The sequence below is a fragment of the Physella acuta genome, unplaced genomic scaffold, assembly GCF_028476545.2.
Source record: "Physella acuta isolate Inbredline_101_S28 unplaced genomic scaffold, ASM2847654v3 ptg000725l, whole genome shotgun sequence".
NCBI lineage: Eukaryota > Metazoa > Mollusca > Gastropoda > Physidae > Physella > Physella acuta.
In genome coordinates this window covers 114,180-135,423 of record NW_026732243.1, presented here as the reverse complement: position 1 = coordinate 135,423, position 21,244 = coordinate 114,180, and the positions used below count along the sequence as shown (strand labels likewise).

The 21,244-nt window shown below is 36.5% G+C and overlaps 2 protein-coding genes and 1 long non-coding RNA gene across 4 annotated transcripts in view; 1 reads left to right on the top strand and 2 right to left on the bottom strand.

Moving 5' to 3' along the window:
• Positions 1 to 468: 468 nt before the first annotated feature.
• On the bottom strand, positions 469 to 6,886 carry LOC131949988 (uncharacterized). Its single transcript, XM_059311978.1, has 9 exons — positions 6,824 to 6,886; positions 6,330 to 6,392; positions 5,893 to 5,973; positions 4,754 to 4,960; positions 3,593 to 3,730; positions 3,333 to 3,393; positions 2,989 to 3,056; positions 1,384 to 1,478; positions 469 to 966 (listed from the first exon to the last, which is right to left on the bottom strand). Exons 4-9 carry the CDS (start codon positions 4,928 to 4,930, stop codon positions 891 to 893), a joined length of 615 nt encoding a protein of 204 aa, XP_059167961.1. The 5' UTR covers positions 4,931 to 4,960; positions 5,893 to 5,973; positions 6,330 to 6,392; positions 6,824 to 6,886; the 3' UTR covers positions 469 to 890.
• On the top strand, positions 3,726 to 9,678 carry LOC131949990 (uncharacterized). 2 transcript variants are annotated; one of them, XR_009388268.1, is made up of 3 exons: positions 3,726 to 3,921; positions 7,188 to 7,281; positions 9,575 to 9,678. It is a non-coding gene; the product is annotated as an uncharacterized LOC131949990 (long non-coding RNA). The 2 variants fall into 2 exon arrangements; XR_009388269.1 differs by lacking the exon at positions 3,726 to 3,921 and adding an exon at positions 4,180 to 4,461.
• Positions 6,431 to 21,244, bottom strand: part of LOC131949989 (guanine nucleotide-binding protein G(o) subunit alpha-like) — a 28,673-nt gene continuing 13,859 nt past the window's right edge. The window contains exons 3-8 of the mRNA XM_059311979.1: positions 19,410 to 19,551; positions 15,043 to 15,203; positions 14,023 to 14,151; positions 9,471 to 9,600; positions 7,072 to 7,225; positions 6,431 to 6,897 (exon numbers count right to left, since the gene is read on the bottom strand). Coding sequence (XP_059167962.1) covers positions 6,710 to 6,897; positions 7,072 to 7,225; positions 9,471 to 9,600; positions 14,023 to 14,151; positions 15,043 to 15,203; positions 19,410 to 19,551 — 904 coding nt within the window. The 3' untranslated portion in view covers positions 6,431 to 6,709. The remainder of the gene's footprint in view (positions 6,898 to 7,071; positions 7,226 to 9,470; positions 9,601 to 14,022; positions 14,152 to 15,042; positions 15,204 to 19,409; positions 19,552 to 21,244) is intronic.

The window sequence follows — 21,244 nt, the reverse complement described above, 5'->3', positions numbered from 1 at the left end:
AAGAAGAGTTCACCTGTTGTTCAAGTTTTTCATAAAGATAAAAGGTGTTATCAGCTCCAATAGATATAGCCAGGACTCTGTCCATCTTCATTCTGACATGAATTTTAGATTTTTGGCTATCTACTATGCTGCTCAACCTTGCAATCCACAAGTGGTCAAACTACAAAAGTCACATTTTTACACCATAAAACCTATTGTGATATTTTAGTTTTAGCTACAACAGTATTGGCTAGAGAATATCATGTGGTAGTGATGATAATTGCCTACTTTAAGCACTTCAAATTTGTAAACATTTTTCTTGCGGTTATTTTACAACTTGCAAATGTGTAGTGGTCATGATAGTTAAAACATTGAGTTAAAATAATTGACATAACATCCCTCATTTCAACCTCTCACCAATAAGTTTCAGAAAAAAATACAAATTGTGCTGTTTAATAGATTAATAATAAAAGCAATTTTGGGAAGAAAGAAAAAAAAACAGTTTTCAATGTACCAACAACACTTAGTGTTGTGTTTAATCAATAGGGTCATAAAATGTACAATCATACACAAAAGTATTAAAACTGTCACACACAAATAATTATCTAAACCATAAACCACTCAAAAAATCAACTCTCTGAATGAGAATATACACATATACCATTCAAAACATGCTTATGTGACTCAATATAAAATTCTCCAATTATTCATACTAAATAATGCATTACATGCACCATTTTTTCATAGTTGTAAATAGTTCACAAAAAGGTAATTAAAAGCAGCAGATTAAACAATGAGATGGTTAGGACAAAGAGAAGTTATAAACGCTGATTCTGGACATGTGTTGAAATGCTGATTGCCTTATCCCAGTATTATCCTTATGTTGGAATTTTCATTTAAATGGTTCAAAATTATGGATCTGGCTTGAATTTTTTAATTTTATATTTTTGTCTTGGTGCAGGGTCATAGATGTCAACAAGGTCTGAACTGTAGAAGAAATTTTGTTTTATTATAAATAGCATATTATATATGCAACAGATGACATCAGTATCAAGTATATGTTACAAGCAATGTATCAAACCCTGGCATTCAATAGAATACTTAAACTGTGTATACAATTACAATCCCTAGCCATTACATAAAATGCCTTGGCATTATAATGACATTAAGAATGGCAAGAACTGTTACACTTTGCCTATTTGTCATTTAGGTATTTTAAGGAATGATTTGGAAATGTATGATAAATGATGTATTTCATACTGTGACGATCCATTTCTGGCACTGTATAAATTGCCTTGGTGTTATATAGAATAATACTGTATATATAACACTGTATGTATTACTATATAATAATATCAAGATTTTAGCTGTTTTTAATTTTTTAAATAGCAAATAAATACTTACTAAAAGTAGTTATAAAATACGAAATTGTAAACAACTATTCCAAAACATGTCATGGCTGTCAGGACTATGTAAAGTGCTCTGTGAGTGTTGGTTTCCTATAAAGACAGAATTTTAAATTTTAGAGCATGACTAGTAATCTAATTTTAGTTTGAAACTGTTTTGACTGAAGACATAAATCTGTTAGTAACAATTATGTATTCTTGATCACCCCTTTACTGTCTGGTGTTCCAGAACTATGTGTAGTACATTGTTTTCAGTGTAGTTAAAGAATTTCAGCAACAAAATTTTAAAAATAAGGCGGAAACCAAAACTAAAAAAAAGTTTAAATTAAATATTTTTCACTACTAATTATTTTTTGTATAGCTTACGGAAATAAACCGGGAGTGATCTCCCCTAAACTTTCTCGAATATTCTTATATAAAACAACAGGGGATGGGAACTCGGGATATAGTTATGATTTTTAATCCATTTTAAATACATAAACTTTTTAAATTAAAATAGAATCTCATAGAAAAAAGTATTGCACACCAAGCGAACGCCGAATAAAGATGTTCATAATGCAGCGCAATATTATTAGTACTTTATAAATTTAGATGCGTTTTTGAGAAATCGGAAATAGCGTAAATTAGTACTTCCCGTCAACAGAAATTACTCAAAATTTAACAGAAGGTAGAGAATTAGATCTTTTACTTACATGTGAAATTGCATTTATCTATCTGAAATAGTACTCAAGTTATAGGCTTTTGAAAAATTCAAAAGAGAAAAAGTACCACTTCTGGTTATCGGAAATCGCTCAAAAGTTGATACGGATCTACGATTTTGATAAAATACTTATATATGAAATTTCATCAACCTAGCTGTAACGGTACTCAAGTAATCGTGTTTACACACACACAGACACACACACAGACATACGGACAAGATTGCAAAATTATGTTTTTCCGTATCAGTGAGGTGTAAAACGTCGAGATTTGTAAAAATCTCGATTTTTTTTTCTTTGCACGATTACAATACTTTCTCTATACTACGTATATACGAGAAAGTAAAAATAGTAAGAGAAAATTGTAGATTTTTTTAGTGTTTGAAATAGTTACATTATCTATATATATAATTCTCCTCTTCGAGCCGTTAGAAAACAAGCTGCAAACGCTCTCCCTACCTCCCCACCCCTACATGGTTTTAGTGAGCTGTGTTCACTCTAAATGTTTACAAGCAGAGCCAACGATTTTAAACGTAGGGGGGGGGAGGGGGGGGGAAGGAAGGGGGGGGGTTATGGTCCTTAACGAGCTACTTATAGTGTTTTAAAGAAATATTTTCAGTGTCAGCGTTGGTACTGTCGAATTCACAAATTATGAATTATTGAAAATTAGAAACAACTAAATAGCGGCGTATGTTATGCCGCGGGCCGGCTCGTTGCATTTATAAGGAGAGGTTAGGGAGTTTTGTTTTACATTTTTCTAGGTTTGGAATTGAAATTATTTTTATTTATTATTTGTAAATTATTTAGCACACTCATTTCACTTGACCCTGAGGTAAGTAAAAATGTTTTTAAAGCCTGGATAGTAAAGGGCTGAATCCATGGCAAAAGATAATATAACTACTCACCTGCTGGTATGGTGTATTCCAAAACTTGGAACAAGTGAGAAATGAGCAAAGATTTTCCATCACTTGACCTAAGTTACATATTTTAGAGAGTATTTTTGGAAAGTGAACCTTTAAATATGAACAATTTGCTAATAATTTAATTCAGAAACTAACGTCCAAGGACTAATTTGGTGAAAAGGGAAAAATAAATCTAGTAAATGAAAAAGCAGATATTCAAATTTTGCTTCATCAATGATGTAACATAGTAAGCATAACTAAAATTAAATATACAAAAAATTTCAACTATTAAGTTTGAAATAGTGGTTTTACACCTACAAAAATTAATAGCTAGTGATTTGACTTACTTCTAACAGACTCTGTTTCATTTTTTGAGTAGCCAGGAGGAATGCAGTTATTTATCAAAGTCTGAAATTTTTTCATAAAATAGATTTATGTCAAAATATAAAATAACATACTGATGCTGTTCAATATAATAAAAACTTTCTCAAGGTTCTTATTTCTACATGCGCTAGACTTTTAAGATCGTTATTGTTTTGTGGAGTCCACTTTCAACACTGAATTAATTTCAACACTGTAGTCGATAAATGAGATATGTGTTTTGTACCTTACACTGGGAGTGTAGCTCTTCCATATCATCCTCTAAACATAAGGCAATATCCCAGTAGTCTGGCTGTGACACACCTGAAATGATGTCACACCGAAATATGTCACAGACATCTGCTAGACACACTGCATCCTTTTTCTGGAAATGAAACAGAAGATTCTTTAACTAATTACTAATTCTGATTAAAATACATAGGATTGGGCAATATGAAATAACATAATTAGAATGTAAAAATGTTCATAGTTAAAATAATGAGAGCATTTTTGAATGCACATCTGTTGTTGACATTTTTTCATCCTTCAACCTAAGAGATATTTGGACTCAGTTTGGTGGGTGTTTTTTTTTTTCATAATTCAAATAATCTATTCTAATGCTGATGTTGATTGAAAACAGTTTAAAAGAATTCCTTTTTTCCCCTCAGAAGGTTTGGAAAGTGTCTTTCTGTCATCAGATTAGAATTCCCTGAAACCATGAAAACTTCTCTACTCTGAAAACTTCATTACAAAAACTTTTCATTAATTTAATAACAGATTGACTTGTCTACACTGAAAACTTTTCATTATAGCCACTTGCCTATTCTGGCACACTCAAATATATTAAGTACCTTGCAACATTGTAACTATCAGCAAGCATTAACCCATCAACTATTGAGGGAAGAGGATTATTCATTTTATAAATAACACAACAGTCAAAACATAAATTTACTTCCTTGTGATGATTTACTTGCACAGACATACGAGTAAGCTTCCTCTATGGATGCTGATTTTAGTTTCTTTTGTCGTTTGAATTTTCTTTAGCCATTTTAAAGACAATGTTCTGGCAGTTAAATAACCTTTTTTGAATACATGATGTTGGATGCCTATTACTTGGTGAGCTTTTTATAATACTAACACAGTTTTTTTGGTTCACATGCGTTTGTTGTCCATATAGCTGATGACATTACATCTGACCATAAGAGTGTGTTTAGGACTAGGGATATATAAGTATTAGATATAAGCTTATTGTACTAATATCAACTGTACAGATGGGTATAACTAAGTAAATTATGAGAACTCTTATGGTGTGACAAATCAAGTAAGTTAAAAATTAGGATATCACTTAACTTACATGTAATCCTTAGTAGTTATTTATACAAACATTAAACTATGCACACTCTATTACCCTTATCTGGTCTGTATGTCTATTTTCAAAATGCCGATCTAAGAAATACTCCGAGACAAAGGCCTTGCCACAAAAATCGCAAGTCCATCTATTAGCACCCTCTAAAACTTTATGATCCTCTTGAATGGAATACATGTCTCTCTCCAGTGAGAAATCACAGCTGGGATTAACACTCATTTTGTAAGCATTGAAAACAGGGTAAATCCTCTGAAATGTAATAATCAGTTTTAAAACATGGTAATAAGTAGCATATTTTATTGATTATAACACAAAGTTTTCTAGGAACAAGCTTTATATCTACACTGATACAGACACTATATAGGTTTGAAATATTAAAACTGTATCAATAGTGGGAATCATATCTCTCTTATACCTAGGTCAGAGAAAAGATGAGATGAATAGAGTTGTGTTTAATACAGGAATGATAAATAGGATAAGGGTTAGGTTTAGGACTTTGTAATAGTTATTGGTATAACCGATTTCTAGTACCAAATTAAGTTATGTTTCAATAAGCAATACTACTTCAAAATATCACAAAGGTGACTTTATCTCTTTCGCCTCTTGCATTTGACCGACAGGTACCAAAACAGTAAGGTAGAAATAGGTAAAAACTGTATTACAAGATTCCAGATTCTATTAAGTAAGACAGACAGGCAGAAGTGTTGAGTTAAATACAAACTAGCAAAGGTATAATTAATAATCTTAGTATAATTAATTGGGGGGGGGGGGGGGGAAATCAAGCTGTATTATGAGTTATATTTTCTAATAAAAATCAGCTCATACATATTATAAATATAATGCCCTGTTGTAGCATAACAGCTGTAGTTTTTAAAATTAGAACTTTTACAAAATTGTTTTAAACTTTTCACGGCCAAATGAATTTTGACAGAATGACACTCTGGTAGAAAGAAAAATAATTCTGTTAGTTTATCTGAAGTTCTATTAAAAAAATGTAATAAACAAAACTTGTCTAAGCTATAGTCAGAATTAACATTATTAATGAACTAGTTTCGAAATTTCGTAAGAACAGTGAGTTTGTTTTTTAAAACCTCGTTACTATGGGTATCTGTTAAGTTGATGAGCTTGACATGCTACACTTTGTGAGGAGGATGTTTAAAAGTATTGCTTTTACTTTTTACCTTAATATTTGTGCCTTTTAACCAGTTTCTTGTTTTAAAATTATAATTTCATGCCTTTAATGTGCAAGTTAAGCCTGTCATCTGTTTAGTGTGAGATGAATTAAATTCATTAGTATTTAACTAATACATTTTAAATTAAATGTCATTAAAAAAAACAGCAAAGAGATAAGTGAACTACTTAATAGGGTGTAACTCTACAACAAAATTGCAAGTTCACAAAGTATAGTTTGATAGAAATATGGTAACCAAAAGTGAATGAACAGCAAAAAATATTGATTATGACATTGTTAAAGGAGTTAATTTCCTCAAAAACTTTTAGACACACAATTAAAAAAAAAATTAAATTGTAATAAAAACTTGATTATTTATGGTGTTGTTCTTTGACAATCCTTTACATTTAAAATATAAAATTTAAACTCTAAAATGCCCCTGCTTACCATGCAAGTATCTTCCTACTTTAAAAAAAATGGCTGCCACAGGCTTCAAACACTCCAAAAACTCTGAAAATTTTAAAAATTTCTAGTGAATAAGAAATGACAATCTAGGTGAGCTTATATTTCAATACCTCTAGCACACAGTTTATGATAGGTGTGTCCTCTTGGCTAAAACAGCATCAGGTCAGAACATTGAAAACACTGTTTTTGTTCACATTTAAAGCCAATGTTGGTCATTATATTCTACTAACGCTCCAGAAGGCCAGTGCATCAGGTTGCTTCCCTTGCCTTACTCGCATCCTTTCCCCATTAGAACAACATTTATTCATATCTCTGTCCTTGTGAGTCAAACAAAAGGAAAATAGATAAATGAAATGGAGTGTTCAGTAGAGCCCACAACCCCTTAGGTTGTATGCACAAATGACATCCGTAACAGCGTCAAAGACGTAGTGAATGTTGTTAGTGTCTGTAGCGCATGTTTGATGACAGTAGATTACCTTCGCTGAGCTTTTATTTTTAGCTTCAAACTGTGCTTCTATGTATGCAGAGGCCTCTTGATACATTTGCTTACCTACAAGCAATGAGGAAACATGAAATCATTAAATTACCTGATAAAATTTGTCATGATTGTCATGCTTTACATTAAGGTTAAAATATGTGCTATATTAGAAGCCCTATATGATTATAAAAAAATAAAATAAAAACATTTTTGTTTAATTTAATTAAAAAATACAAACAAACAAACCTGTATATTCAGGGAAACATATTGTTAATGGGGACTTCTTGATTTTTTCCTCGAAGAGATCTTTCTTGTTGAGAAACAGAATAATAGAGGTTTCTGTGAACCACTTGTTGTTGCAGATGGAATCAAACAATTTCAAGCTCTCCTGCATTCGATTCTGGAGGACAAAAATAGAGAAAGTCAGAACATAAGAACACAGTCGGTTTTAGTCAGGTAAGTAACGTAAGTTTAGTGTTGGACTGAGTGGAGTAAGGAACAGTGTGGAGTGATGGACAGGGTAAATGCAATGAGGAACAGAGTAAATTCAGAGAGTGGTGTGAGGAACAGAGTGAATTGAGTGAATTGAGTGAGTGGTGTGAGGGACAGAGTGAATTGAGTGAATTGAGTGAGTGGTGTGAGGGACAGAGTGAATTGAGTGAGTGGTGTGAGGGACAGAGTGAATTGAGTGATTGGTGTGAGGGACAGAGTGAGTGGTGTGAGGGGCAGAGTGAATTGAGTGAGTGGTGTGAGGGACAGAGTGAGTGGTGTGAGGGGCAGAGTGAATTGAGTGAGTGGTGTGAGGGACAGAGTGAGTGGTGTGAGGGGCAGAGTGAATTGAGTAAGTGGTGTGAGGAACTGAGTGAATTGAGTGAGTGGTGTGAGGTACAGAGTGAATTGAGTGAGTGGTGTGAGGGACAGAGTGAGTGGAGTGAGGGACAGAGTGAGTGGTGTGAGGGACAGAGTGAGTGGTGTGAGGGACAGAGTGAGTGGTGTGAGGGACAGAGTGAGTGGTGTGAGGGACAGAGTGAATTGAGTGAGTGGTGTGAGGGACAGAGTGAGTGGTGTGAGGGACAGAGTGAGTGGTGTGAGGGACAGAGTGAGTGGTGTGAGGGACAGAGTGAATTGAGTGAGTGGTGTGAGGGACAGAGTGAGTGGTGTGAGGGACAGAGTGAATTGAGTGAGTGGTGTGAGGGACAGAGTGAGTGGTGTGAGGGACAGAGTGAGTGGTGTGAGGGACAGAGTGAGTGGAGTGAGGGACAGAGTGAGGGGTGTGAGGGACAAAGTGAATTGAGTGAGTGGTGTGAGGGACAGAGTGAGTGGTGTGAGGGACAGAGTGAGTGGTGTGAGGGACAGAGTGAGTGGTGTGAGGGACAGAGTGAGTGGTGTGAGGGACAGAGTGAATTGAGTGAGTGGTGTGAGGGACAGAGTGAGTGGTGTGAGGGACAGAGTGAGTGGTGTGAGGGACAGAGTGAGTGGTGTGAGGGACAGAGTGAATTGAGTGAGTGGTGTGAGGGACAGAGTGAGTGGTGTGAGGGACAGAGTGAGTGGTGTGAGGGACAGAGTGAGTGGTGTGAGGGACAGAGTGAATTGAGTGAGTGGTGTGAGGGACAGAGTGAGTGGTGTGAGGGACAGAGTGAGTGGTGTGAGGGACAGAGTGAATTGAGTGAGTGGTGTGAGGGACAGAGTGAGTGGTGTGAGGGACAGAGTGAGTGGTGTGAGGGACAGAGTGAGTGGTGTGAGGGACAGAGTGAATTGAGTGAGTGGTGTGAGGGACAGAGTGAGTGGTGTGAGGGACAGAGTGAGGGGTGTGAGGGGCAGAGTGAATTGAGTGAGTGGTGTGAGGTACAGAGTGAATTGAGTGAGTGGTGTGAGGTACAGAGTGAATTGAGTGAGTGGTGTGAGGTACAGAGTGAATTGAGTGAGTGGTGTGAGGGACAGAGTGAATTGAGTGAGTGGTGTGAGGGACAGAGTGAATTGAGTGAGTGGTGTGAGGGACAGAGTGAATTGAGTGAGTGGTGTGAGGGACAGAGTGAGGGATAGGATAAAATGAATGAGAAACAGCATAAATAGAGTAAGGGACATGGTAAATGGAATGAGGGACAGAGTGAGCGGAGTGAGGGACAGGGTAAAAGGAATTAAATGGGGGGGGGGGGGGGTGAGTCAATATTCAGGGAATAGTCGAGCCATTGAACCAATGGAACTGATAGTCTGAAGTTTAAAATGAAAGAGAAGCCATACGTTTTTTTTTTTTTTTTTTTTAAATTAAATTTTTATATTTATCCTCTTGTGAAAGTTGGGGGATCCTATTTTGGAAATTATATTTGGTGGAGTTAAAATCTAAAGTCTAAGTTAAAGCTGAGTAAAAGAAAGTGAAGTTCCCCTTCCAGACCTAATGATCCATAGGGTAGATGAAGGAAGGTTTATGTTTCTTGACCTTGACATATGAAGGGATGGCGTGGTCAGCTCTATTCCCAGTTGCCTTTACTTTCCTTAACTTCAGGTACCCAAATTTGTTTTTACCAATAAAATGACACTATAGGCTACTATAGATTTAATGAAAACTATCATAACTAAGAAAAACTATTGCATTCAATTGTCACAAGCCTAAAAATAGAAATCTGTGTCTAATGACCATCACTTACTGTTGTTTCATCTTCATGTAAGACTTGGTCATATTCACTCATAGCAACACAAAATATAATGGCTGTCACATCTTCAAAACAATGTATCCATTTCTTTCTTTCAGATCTCTGCCCACCCACATCAAATAATCTGTGGATAGAAGTCATTGTTGACAATTGAATCAGCTGTTGAAGTCATTACAAAGTACAATAAAGATGTGATGCAATACATAAATAATATTTGTTATCTCTTATTCTGCTTTAATCTGACATTAAGCTAGAAAATTATGCACATTCCATGAAACTGCACTGATTAGTTAAAAATACATTACAGTGGTTTTTTACTTTTTCGTATATACGAAGTATAGAGAAAGTATTGTAATCGTGCAAAAAAAATCGAGATTTTTACAAATCTCGACGTTTTACACCTCACTGATACGGAAAAACATAATTTTGCAATCTTGTCCGTATGTGTGTCTGTGTGTAAACACGATTACTTGAGTACCGTTACAGCTAGGTTGATGAAATTTCATATATAAGTATTATATCAAAATTGTAGATCCGTATCAACTTTTGAGCGATTTCCGACAACCGGAAGTGGTACTTTTTCTACTTTGAATTTTTCAAAAGCCTATAACTTGAGTACTAATTCAGATAGATAAATGAAATTTCACACGTAAGTAAAAGATCTAATTCCATTCCTTCTTTCAAATTTTGAGTAATTTCCGTTGACCGGAAGTACTAATTTACGCTATTTCCGATTTTTAAAAAAACGCAAGTAAATTTATAAAGTACTAATAATATTGCGCACTATTACGCACATTTGGTTTTGGTGCTCGCTTGGTGCGCAATTTTTTTTCTACTAGATTTTATTCTATTTTTAAAAGTTTAAGTAAACAAAAATCATGTCTATATTCCGAGTTGACATCCCACGTAGTGTTATATTAGAACTAGGCATACTGCCTAGCTTCGCTTAGGTTTTTGAAAACATTTGATAATTTGAATACTAATTATTTGGTGATGGATGAGGCGTGGAGTGCTTAAATGTAAACAGTAATGCTAATTTTAGAGAAGATGTTGTAGGCCTATGCTCTTTAACATCAGCTTTCGGAGAAAGTGATCGAAAGTACGCAATTTATAACTAAGATGGAAATAGAACTACAGAGGTTCCATGAACAGTATATCTCATAATTTATATTTTTCTGTTTTCTGTTTATGTTTAAAATAGTATACAATTATTTGAAAAATAATTATTTAAAAAGGTTACCTCCCTTGGAAATTAACCGAGTGACGTATCTCTGTGTTTACTTTTTTTTAAACAAACAGTTACTATGCTTATATAAGAAAATACGATATATAAACATATTTAAGGACTACAATAGCTTTTTCCGACGGGAATAAAGTTTTTTTGTTACCCTCCAGGGTCGGTCTACGACCTCAAATAATATTAACGGGATCGATCGTCAAATTATTTATATATATCTCATATAAGGAGAATTTCACTCGCGGTCATCTTTTAGCACTGGTCGAGGGCTTTGAGTCTGACCAACAGTTTTTCCATACGGCCTAGTCATCTATAGAAGTGTATGCAAAACATTAGCATGATGTACAGAGGTTAAGTAACGTAAAAATTGTGTTGAAATTACCCTGTTTTTCCCATAAAATACAAAGATTATATAGGGAAATACGACTGGTCAGTTTTGACCCCTTTACGAAGTTTTCCCAGATATGCCGAGTTTTTTGTGACACCCCAAGGTGTTCTCCTATCACCTCACAAAATATCAAGGGGGGTCGTCGGAGGAAATTTTTTTTCGTAATAGAGCTCATATAAAGAGAATTTCACTCGCGGTCACTTTTTAGCCCTCGTCGAGGGCTTTGAGTGAAACCGACAGTTTTCCCTAAAGGTCAAGCCATTGACCTAAGAGTATGCAAAAAATTAGCCAGATATACTGAGTTTAAGTACCCTAAAGTCTGCGTTGAAATGACCCTCTGTTTTTCCCATAAAATACAAAGATTATATAGGGAAATACAACTGGTCAGTTTTGACCCCTTTACGAAGTTTTCCCAGATATGCCGAGTTTTTTGTGACACCCCAAGGCGTTCTCCTACCACCTCACAAAATTTCAAGGGGGGTCGTCGGAGGAAAAAAAATTTCGTAATAGAGCTCATATAAAGAGAATTTCACTCGCGGTCACTTTTTAGCCCTCCTCGAGGGCTTTGAGTGAAACCGACAGTTTTCCCTAAAGGTCAAGCCATTGACCTAAGAGTATGCAAAAAATTAGTCAGATATACTGAGTTTAAGTACCCTAAAGTCTGCGTTGAAATGACCCTCTGTTTTTCCCATAAAATACAAAGATTATATAGGGAAATACAACTGGTCAGTTTTGACCCCTTTACGAAGTTTTCCCAGATATGCCGAGTTTTTTGTGACACCCCAAGGTGTTCTCCTACCACCTCACAAAATATCAAGGGGGGTCGTCGGAGGAAATTTTTTTTCGTAATAGAGCTCATATAAAGAGAATTTCACTCGCGGTCACTTTTTAGCCCTCGTCGAGGGCTTTGAGTGAAACCGACAGTTTTCCTTAAAGGTCAAGCCATTTACCTACAAACATGCCAAACATTAGCCAGATGTAAAGAGGGTAAGTGCCTTAAAATCCGTTTTGAAATGACCCTCTGTTTTTCCCATAAAATACAAAGATTATATAGGGAAATACGACTGGTCAGTTTTGACCCATTTACCGATTTTTCCTGGACATGGCGAGTTTTTTCTGACAACCCAAGGCGTTCTCCTACCACCTCACAAAATATCAAGGGGGGTCGTTGGAGGAAAATTTTTTTCGTAATAGAGCTCATATAAAGAGAATTTCACTCGCGGTCACTTTTTAGCCCTCGTCGAGGGCTTTGTGTGAAACCGACAGGTCTGCCCTACGGCCAAGCCATTTACCTATAAACATGCAAAAAATTAGCCAGATGTAAAGAGGGTAAGTGCCCTAAAATCCGTTTTGAAATGACCCTCTGTTTTTCCCATAAAATACAAAGATTATATAGGGAAATACGACTGGTCAGTTTTGACCCATTTACCGATTTTTCCCTGACATGGCGAGTTTTTTGTGACACCCCAAGGCGTTCTCCTACCACCTCACAAAATTTCAAGGGAGGGGGGGTCGTCGGAGGAAAATTTTTTTCGTAATATAGCCCATATAAGGCGCCGGTCAGTCGAGGTCAGTTTTGACCCCCTCTCCGTAGACTTTTTGGCCAACCGTCACCGGCCTTCGTGTTCTATCGCCCGAAGGCACCATCGTGCCAAATTTGACGCGCCTGCGGCGCCGGGAAGTGCCCTATCGGGCACCCGACCACTTTGCTTTATATACATAGATATTCGAGAAAGTTTAGGGGAGATCACTCCCGGTTTATTTATGATAATCTTTAAACAAGAACATATTTTAATTATGATTTATTTTTTGGTAAAGTAGTCAAACAAGAAATCACTTTTCATTTTTTTTCCTACTTGGACAAGTAATACATTGCAAGTGTAAGCTTAGAAATGTATGTGTAAACTAAAATTTATCAGTGGCTACATAATCACCTTATAAATTCTACAAAATCCACTACTAAACTCAAAACAATCCTGATAATTTCTATACAATCCCTAGTTTAACTATATGCAATACCCTGCTGAGCTTTAAACTTACTTAAGTATACAACGTCACTTCTAGTTTATCAACAAAATAGTCCTACATAAAGCTCCAATTAAAGCTTTTTTAAAAATGTCATTATTTATTGCCTGTGGTTAAAATGTCACTTTGTCATCAGCTACATATTCCACTACTTATGTTTAAAGTAGAACTTTGTTATAAGCTATATGATCCACTACCTATGGTTAAAGTAGAACTTTGTTATAAGCTATATGATCCACTACCTATGGTTAAAGTAGAACTTTGTTATAAGCTCTATGGTCCACTACCTATGGTTAAAGTAGAACTTTGTTATAAGCTATATGGTCCACTACCTATGGTTAAAGTAGAACTTTGTTATAAGCTATATGGTCCACTACCTATGGTTAAAGTAGAACTTTGTTATTGTTACGTCCAGGTTTAGTTCAACTCAGAAAACGATTCATGACAATCTTCAGTACTTTTATTTAGTCTCAACTCTCCCCATTACAGAGTAACCCTCGCCCTAACTGCTACCAATGAACCCTCTTACAATCATTCACTCCAGCTTTAATTACCGCATTCAGCCTTGGGATAACAATACACAAACACCGGGGCTAACTATACTCTAGGGTAAACTCAACTCACACACGCACTCTTGCCTAGTTTTAGAATATTCTAGCCTATTTCTATCTAACCTACAACTGACCCGTAATATAGTTATTAGCTATCGGATCCACTATCTATGGTTAAATTAGGCTTTTGTTATTATCTATTTATTCAACTACCTATGGTTAAAATAGACCTTTGTTATGGGGTGTATATTCCACTACCTAGTTTCCGGACCTCTGTTAGCCTACGATCATCCTAATCAACCTGTAAAGTGTGACACAGCGCAAGATAAATGTACAAGTACTTACTTAAAATTGAAATTTTTAAATGAGAAATGGACTTCAACTATGCCAGTTGTTTTAACTCTTGTCCTCAAGATATCCTGCTCAGTTGGCATGTAATCTTTTGCACCTAAACGGTCTAAATCACCTAAAAAACTGAAAAAAATAAATTATAATATTTTCATTAAAAATCTTGATAAAGGACATACTTTAAAAAATACTGCAATTAAAATTGTAAGTCAAAAAGCAAGAGCTAAAGATTGTCAAATAAGAGAAGTTGAAATTTTGATTCCATGTCTTTAGCATGAGTCAGCTCGTTAGAGATGGTAATCTAACATTTTGCAGTGAGAGCAGCTCAATACTGTACAAGTCATAAAGTCCTATGTTGTATTTTATTGTAATCCTACAATGTATCAACTTGTTTTAGTATATTTTGGAGGAGGGTGTGTTAGGACAAGAGAGCTCGTGGTTGCGAACTCCAAAGCACCAGAGTACAAACCCCTAACAGATCAGACTCATTAGCTGGGGACAGCAACTCATTCAGGAAACTCTAAAACCAAACAACTGCTGCCTTGCAGATTATTCTCGACTGAACAAATGCTATGGAAGTAAATCCAGTAAAAAAAGCAGGCTGAAGATGGAATCAAAGGGCCTCATGTTATGTAATATTTATTTGTGTTGCAGGAAAACCCCCCCCCTTCCCCATATAACAATTAAGAATGAAAAAGAAAGAAGTATATTATTCTTACCTAATCACCTGTTTGTTATAATTATATTCTCTATAGACTCTGTTCCCAAAAAGGGTACATAACTTACTAACATATTTAAAAAGATTTTATTTCAATTACTAAACCTGCTTCCAATAAGAATTCAATTGCCATGTTAATGGTAGGCCTGCATATAAAATTTAAGTTCTCAAAGCAATAAATGCTTACTATTTTGCAATCATTGAGCTGAAACTAAACTGCTTCTAATAAGTATTCAATTGTCATGTCAATAATAGGCCTACAAATAAAATTTGAGTTCTCAAATAAATAAAAAGCTTACTATTTGGCAGAGTCATTGAGCTGATACTCATTAGCACGACCTAAGCACTCCTGCACACCAGAGTCAACCCACAATCTTTTCATGGCTGCAAGCAACTCCTCTGAGAATGGCTCTGTGTCCTCCATTCTAGCTATAACATCTAAGACCATCTTAGCGTCAGACTGAAAAAAAGTAGCATCAGGGTTGAGTAAGTGCTTGAAGTAAGAAGAAATTTAAAAGTTGCATTAGGAAGAAATAAGAACTTTTATGTTAAGATTTTGATGGTGACATGATAGTTTTTGTCTAAGAATTATGTGTAAGGTTATGGTGAGACTTTAGCAAGATTGGATGATAGAATGCATGAATGCTAACCCAAAAGTCTTGAGTTTGGATCACGTAGGACATCCCTGAGTCCACCCAGCTCTGATGGGTACCTGATTCACTTAGGGTAAGTAAAGGTGGTTTGGTATAGTGCTGACAAAAGTATTTTTTCTTATGACGAGTTAACAGAAACAGATAAACTCTGTTTCATTCGACCCATGAATTGCCAGTTTCAAAAAAGTGACCACCATATTGGCTAAGCCAATTCAAAAAATTAAACTTTTTCATCACAATTCTACCACTGACTTAAGTAAAAAGGTCAAGGAGGTTATAGCAATGCACCATACCCTTGTAGCAGATTCTAGATATAGATTATGTTGTTTAAAAAATAGCTACGGAAGTCCATACAACTTAAGCAGTAAGTAACATTCGGTATCTTTATTAATTAGAGTGAAAAATTGTGTTAAGATTTTTTGTATTGCCTTAGTTTTTTTTTTAATTAGCTAAGAGTGGGATGTTTAGGGGGAGAGGGGGCTATAAATTTTAACAATATAAGCTGAATATTTTTAAAAAATACAAAAACAACAAGTCTAGGCCTTAAAAAAATTTTGTTGCACTGTGATTTAACATAATTATATAGATCTGTTGTTAAACAACTTTCAAAATCATAATCATTGCATTCCATTAATCTATAAAAAAATTTATCATTACTCGGTTCATTTTTTACACATAACAAATATGCCTAAAAGCTCAATATTTAAAAAAAAACACCTTTTATTCTTTTATTATTGATGGATTTGGAAATAACCTACATACAGATAGCCCTAGATCTATTTGTCTACCAGTCCAATAATAGGCAATTCTCTTTTTTTTAAACTCACTAGCAGAACTATGAAGTAAGCCTAGAGATGTTGCACTGCAGCCAGGGGCGGAACTACAGTGCCGCCAGACCCCGCAATGCGGGGGGGGGGGGGGCAGGCCGTTTAGGGCAGTGTTTCTTCCAAACTTTTTTCTCCGGGGGGGCACTTGAAATCTTCGGGGGGGCGGTAAACTTTCTTCGGGGGGGGGGCGGACACTGTTAAAAGTATATATTTTCTATATAAATTATGTAAATTTCATTTCGTTCGGGGGGGCGGTAAAAAATTTTCGGGGGGGCTTCGCCCCCCCCGAAGAGATGCCTGGAAGAAACTCTGGTTTAGGGGCCCACAGCCGACCATAAACATTTTTTTTATAGTTAAAAAGAATAATTTTCTTGTAAAAAAACAGATCTACTACAGTAGTGATGTTCTGCAGTAGCTAACACACGAGCGGACTCACTCTTGTTTTCCTTTTCTTTCTTTTTTTTTTTTAAATCAGGGCGGTGGCGTTTTCTAGTTAGAAATCTGCAATAGCATTTATGGTACAGGTGACCTGTCGATAATCTCCCAGCAGTGAAATAAAAATCTACTGCTCTGTCGTGTGGCTTTGCAGCCATATTTAAAATATTTTGTTTCTACACAGCCGCGGTATTCGTGTGTGTTTGGAAAGGGATTGTCATGAAAATACTTCATTAAAGCGTGGACAAAAGCACAGTGTGTAGCTAACCGACCTACAAGGTAAAAAGCCCCCCTCAAAACATGCAGTACAAGTAGACTATATATATACTATATAGGCCTAGACTTCATAAAATTTAGGATTATATTTCAAAATTTAAAAAGATCTTCGTAGGCCTATTTAGCCGATTAAATGACCAGTATAGAAAATAATTATGTGTGCTATGGCATTTAAAAAAATTTAAATTGCGACACAGGGAAAAAGAATATATTTATCATTCATACGCTATTATAACAAGCAGTAATGCATAATTTAGAATACTAGATGCCAGATGCTGGTAGATAAAAATTATAGAGAGCTAGATTTACCATATGGCGCCCATACGATTATTAGAGTTGGTTATGCCCAGTGTTTCTTCCAGACTTTTTTCTCCGGGGGGGGGGGGGGTGCACATGAAATTTTCGGGGTGGGGGGTGGACAACAATTTTCGGGGGGGGGGGGGGGGGGGGCGGTAGACTTTCTTCGGGGGGGGCCCTCCCCGAAGAGATGCCTGGAAGAAGCTCTGGTTATGCCCCCCCCCCCCCCCCCCGTTCACCTATCATCACACGTCGTTACATAAAAACTACATGAAGGCATCGTAAAATTCATCCCACCCCTTCAAATAACTAGCCATCAAATCTAGAGTAAAATTAACACTATTTTTAATTATTTCATTTTTTATAAATGCAAAGTATGGACCTATACCACGTCACATCCCCCGTTCTTCCCCAGACACACATTACCACCACACTTCGCACATTATCATCTTAATTCGCCTATCGTCAAGTATATAATCCTCTCCCCTTCCAAAATGCATGACGTCATTTATTTATGGCCTGCTGTGGCGATGTGTGGCAGGTGACAGTGTTCAGTCAATTTACCAACACAAATTTTTTTCCTTGTTTCAGTTTCTAGTCTGTTTTATTACTTCTAACAATGGTTCTCAAAGCATGTCTTAAAGTGGGACGACTGCTAGATATATAATACACACTATTAGGATACCATCCCTTCATAACCCGAGGTCAGAGAAACTGGTCAACTCTACCTCACTTGCCCCATGGACCGTCAGGTTCGAAAGTGTACTTTTATATACATGGATAAACTAACAACTTTCCCTTAACAAAATAAAATGAAAGCTAGGATTGAAAGTATCTTAAAAAGTCCACTGGACATTTAACATTTTAAATTGCATACTTTGTTTGCTAATTTGTTTGTAACAGAACTCAAATGTATTCGAAAACTATGATACGTTTAGGGCCCACCACAAAAAATAAACAAACACAACAACTTGGATCTGAATTTTGTAGTGAATTTGTTAGAAATCAGTCAATTGTGCTTAGTAGGGCAAGAAGAAAAATTCATATCTCAATAAACAGTTGTTATTATAGCATGAAAATTGCATGAACTATTAGGCCAAGCTTGATCTTTAGTTAGAATATCTTAGTGTTAGTTAGGAGCTAGCCGATATTATGGAAATCTACTTTAATTAGGTGTATTTGATTATATTTTTACAATATTTGCATGTTTGAAGTATTATTGTTTAAGAACAACTTATTGATGTTATATGTAAATTGTATCATTGTTAAGGGAATTGTCTGTGGTTTCAGGGGATAAGCTTATTAGAATTTTAGGAGATCGCGTTAAGTTTTTATATAGGATTATTTGGGTCGGTTAGCACAAAAGCGGGGGAAATTTTCACAGGTAAGCGCTAGAATTTGTCCTGAGAACAATGTGTCATCCAAGACGCTCGCAGGTGGGGTATAAAAGCAGGCGGCTTAGCCTTAGAGGGGATGGAGAAACGGCGGCTCTAGCCAGTAATTTATGCAGCACACGTATTTGCGCTATAGTCTTGTTAGATGCGCGCTACACAGACAATTCCCGCTCAAGAAAGATAGTAAAATAAGATTTGCAGAAGACTGCTTATTCTTCATTCTTGATCGTCTGTGACTGTGACTGAGAGTGAGAAATAGAAGAGAAGAAAAACGTTACAATTGATAGAAGCAAGAATATTACAATAGAAGTTCTATTAGAACAGCACATTTTTTCAAGCAGTAAAAACGTTACAATTTTTTATCAACAGACTTACCTTTTTTGGGTTGACTAAAGTAGGACCGTTATTCGTTACTACCAGAGACGTCGATAATAAGGTGGGATAAGGGGGGGGGGCGTACTTTATTATTTATACAATTAACATAGACCTAAATGGGGATGGCAAAACTGAAAGTCCGCCAGGGTGGATATGTTTGCAATCACGCGAGCTGGCGACAGAGGCGTAGCGACCCTTCCCGGCGCCCGGGGACAAATTTTCGATTTGCAACCCCCCCCCCCCCCCCCTCGAACTTTTCATGTGCACCCCCCTTAAACTTTCAATTTGGCGTCCCCCTAAGCTCGGCGCCCGGGGACATATGTCCCCCCACACCGCCCCCCCCCCCTCGCTACGCTACTGGCTGGCGAGTGCATACACGTTTGAAGAAGGTAAAATATCCTGTGCTCACCTCCCTTTCATTATCACCAAAAGGTAAGCTAAGTGTTCCCATAGCCCGAATGATGGCCACTAGTGACTGTATGGTGTTGCTGTATACCACAGGCTTGTATTGTTTGTTGTCTTCGCTGGTGAAGCCACCTTCGTGGATAATTCTGGAAGGAGAGAAGAAACATCGAGGTTAAATTTTATTTTAAAACAAAACAACAACATTGGTGCAATACAAACAAGATGCTCTCCTGTTCTGTAACATTGACAACATTGGTGCAATACAAACAAGATGCTCTCCTGTTCTGTAATACAAACAAGATGCTCTCCTGTTCTGTAACATTGACAACATTGGTGCAATACAAACAAGATGCTCTCCTGTTCTGTAACATTGACAACATTGGTGCAATACAAACAAGATGCTCTCCTGTTCTGTAACATTGACAACATTGGTGCAATACAAACAAGATGCTCTCCTGTTCTGTAACATTGACAACATTGGTGCAATACAAACAAGATGCTCTCCTGTTCTGTAACATTGACAACATTGGTGCAATACAAACAAGATGCTCTCCTGTTCTGTAACATTGACAACATTGGTGCAATACAAACAAGATGCTCTCCTGTTCTGTAACATTGACAGCATTGGTGCAATACAAACAAGATGCTCTCCTGTAACATTGACAACATTGGTGCAATACAAACAAGATGCTCTCCTGTTCTGTAACATTGACAGCATTGGTGCAATACAAACAAGATGCTCTCCTGTTCTGTAATACAAACAAGATGCTCTCCTGTTCTGTAACATTGACAACATTGGTGCAATACAAACAAGATGCTCTCCTGTTCTGTAACATTGACAGCATTGGTGCAATACAAACAAGATGCTCTCCTGTTCTGTAACATTGACAACATTGGTGCAATACAAACAAGATGCTCTCCTGTTCTGTAATACAAACAAGATGCTCTCCTGTTTTGTAACATTGACAACATTGGTGCAATACAAACAAGATGCTCTCCTGTTCTGTAACATTGACAACATTGGTGCAATACAAACAAAATGCTCTCCTGTTCTGTAACATTGACAGCATTGGTGCAATACAAACAAGATGCTCTCCTGTTCTGTAATACAAACAAGATGCTCTCCTGTTTTGTAACATTGACAACATTGGTGCAATACAAAGAAGATGCTCTCCTGTTCTGTAACATTGACAACATTGGTGCAATACAAACAAGATGCTCTCCTGTTCTGTAACATTGACAACATTGGTGCAATACAAACAAGATGCTCTCCTGTTCTGTAACATTGACAACATTGGTGCAATACAAACAAGATGCTCTCCTGTTCTGTAACATTGACAACATTGGTGCAATACAAACAAGATGCTCTCCTGTTCTGTAACATTGACAACATTGGTGCAATACAAACAAGATGCTCTCCTGTTCTGTAACATTGACAACATTGGTGCAATACAAACAAGATGCTCTCCTGTTCTGTAACATTGACAACATTGGTGCAATACAAACAAGATGCTCTCCTGTTCTGTAACATTGACAGCATTGGTGCAATACAAACAAGATGCTCTCCTGTAACATTGACAACATTGGTGCAATACAAACAAGATGCTCTCCTGTTCTGTAACATTGACAGCATTGGTGCAATACAAACAAGATGCTCTCCTGTTCTGTAATACAAACAAGATGCTCTCCTGTTCTGTAACATTGACAGCATTGGTGCAATACAAACAAGATGCTCTCCTGTTCTGTAACATTGACAACATTGGTGCAATACAAACAAGATGCTCTCCTGTTCTGTAATACAAACAAGATGCTCTCCTGTTCTGTAACATCGACAACATT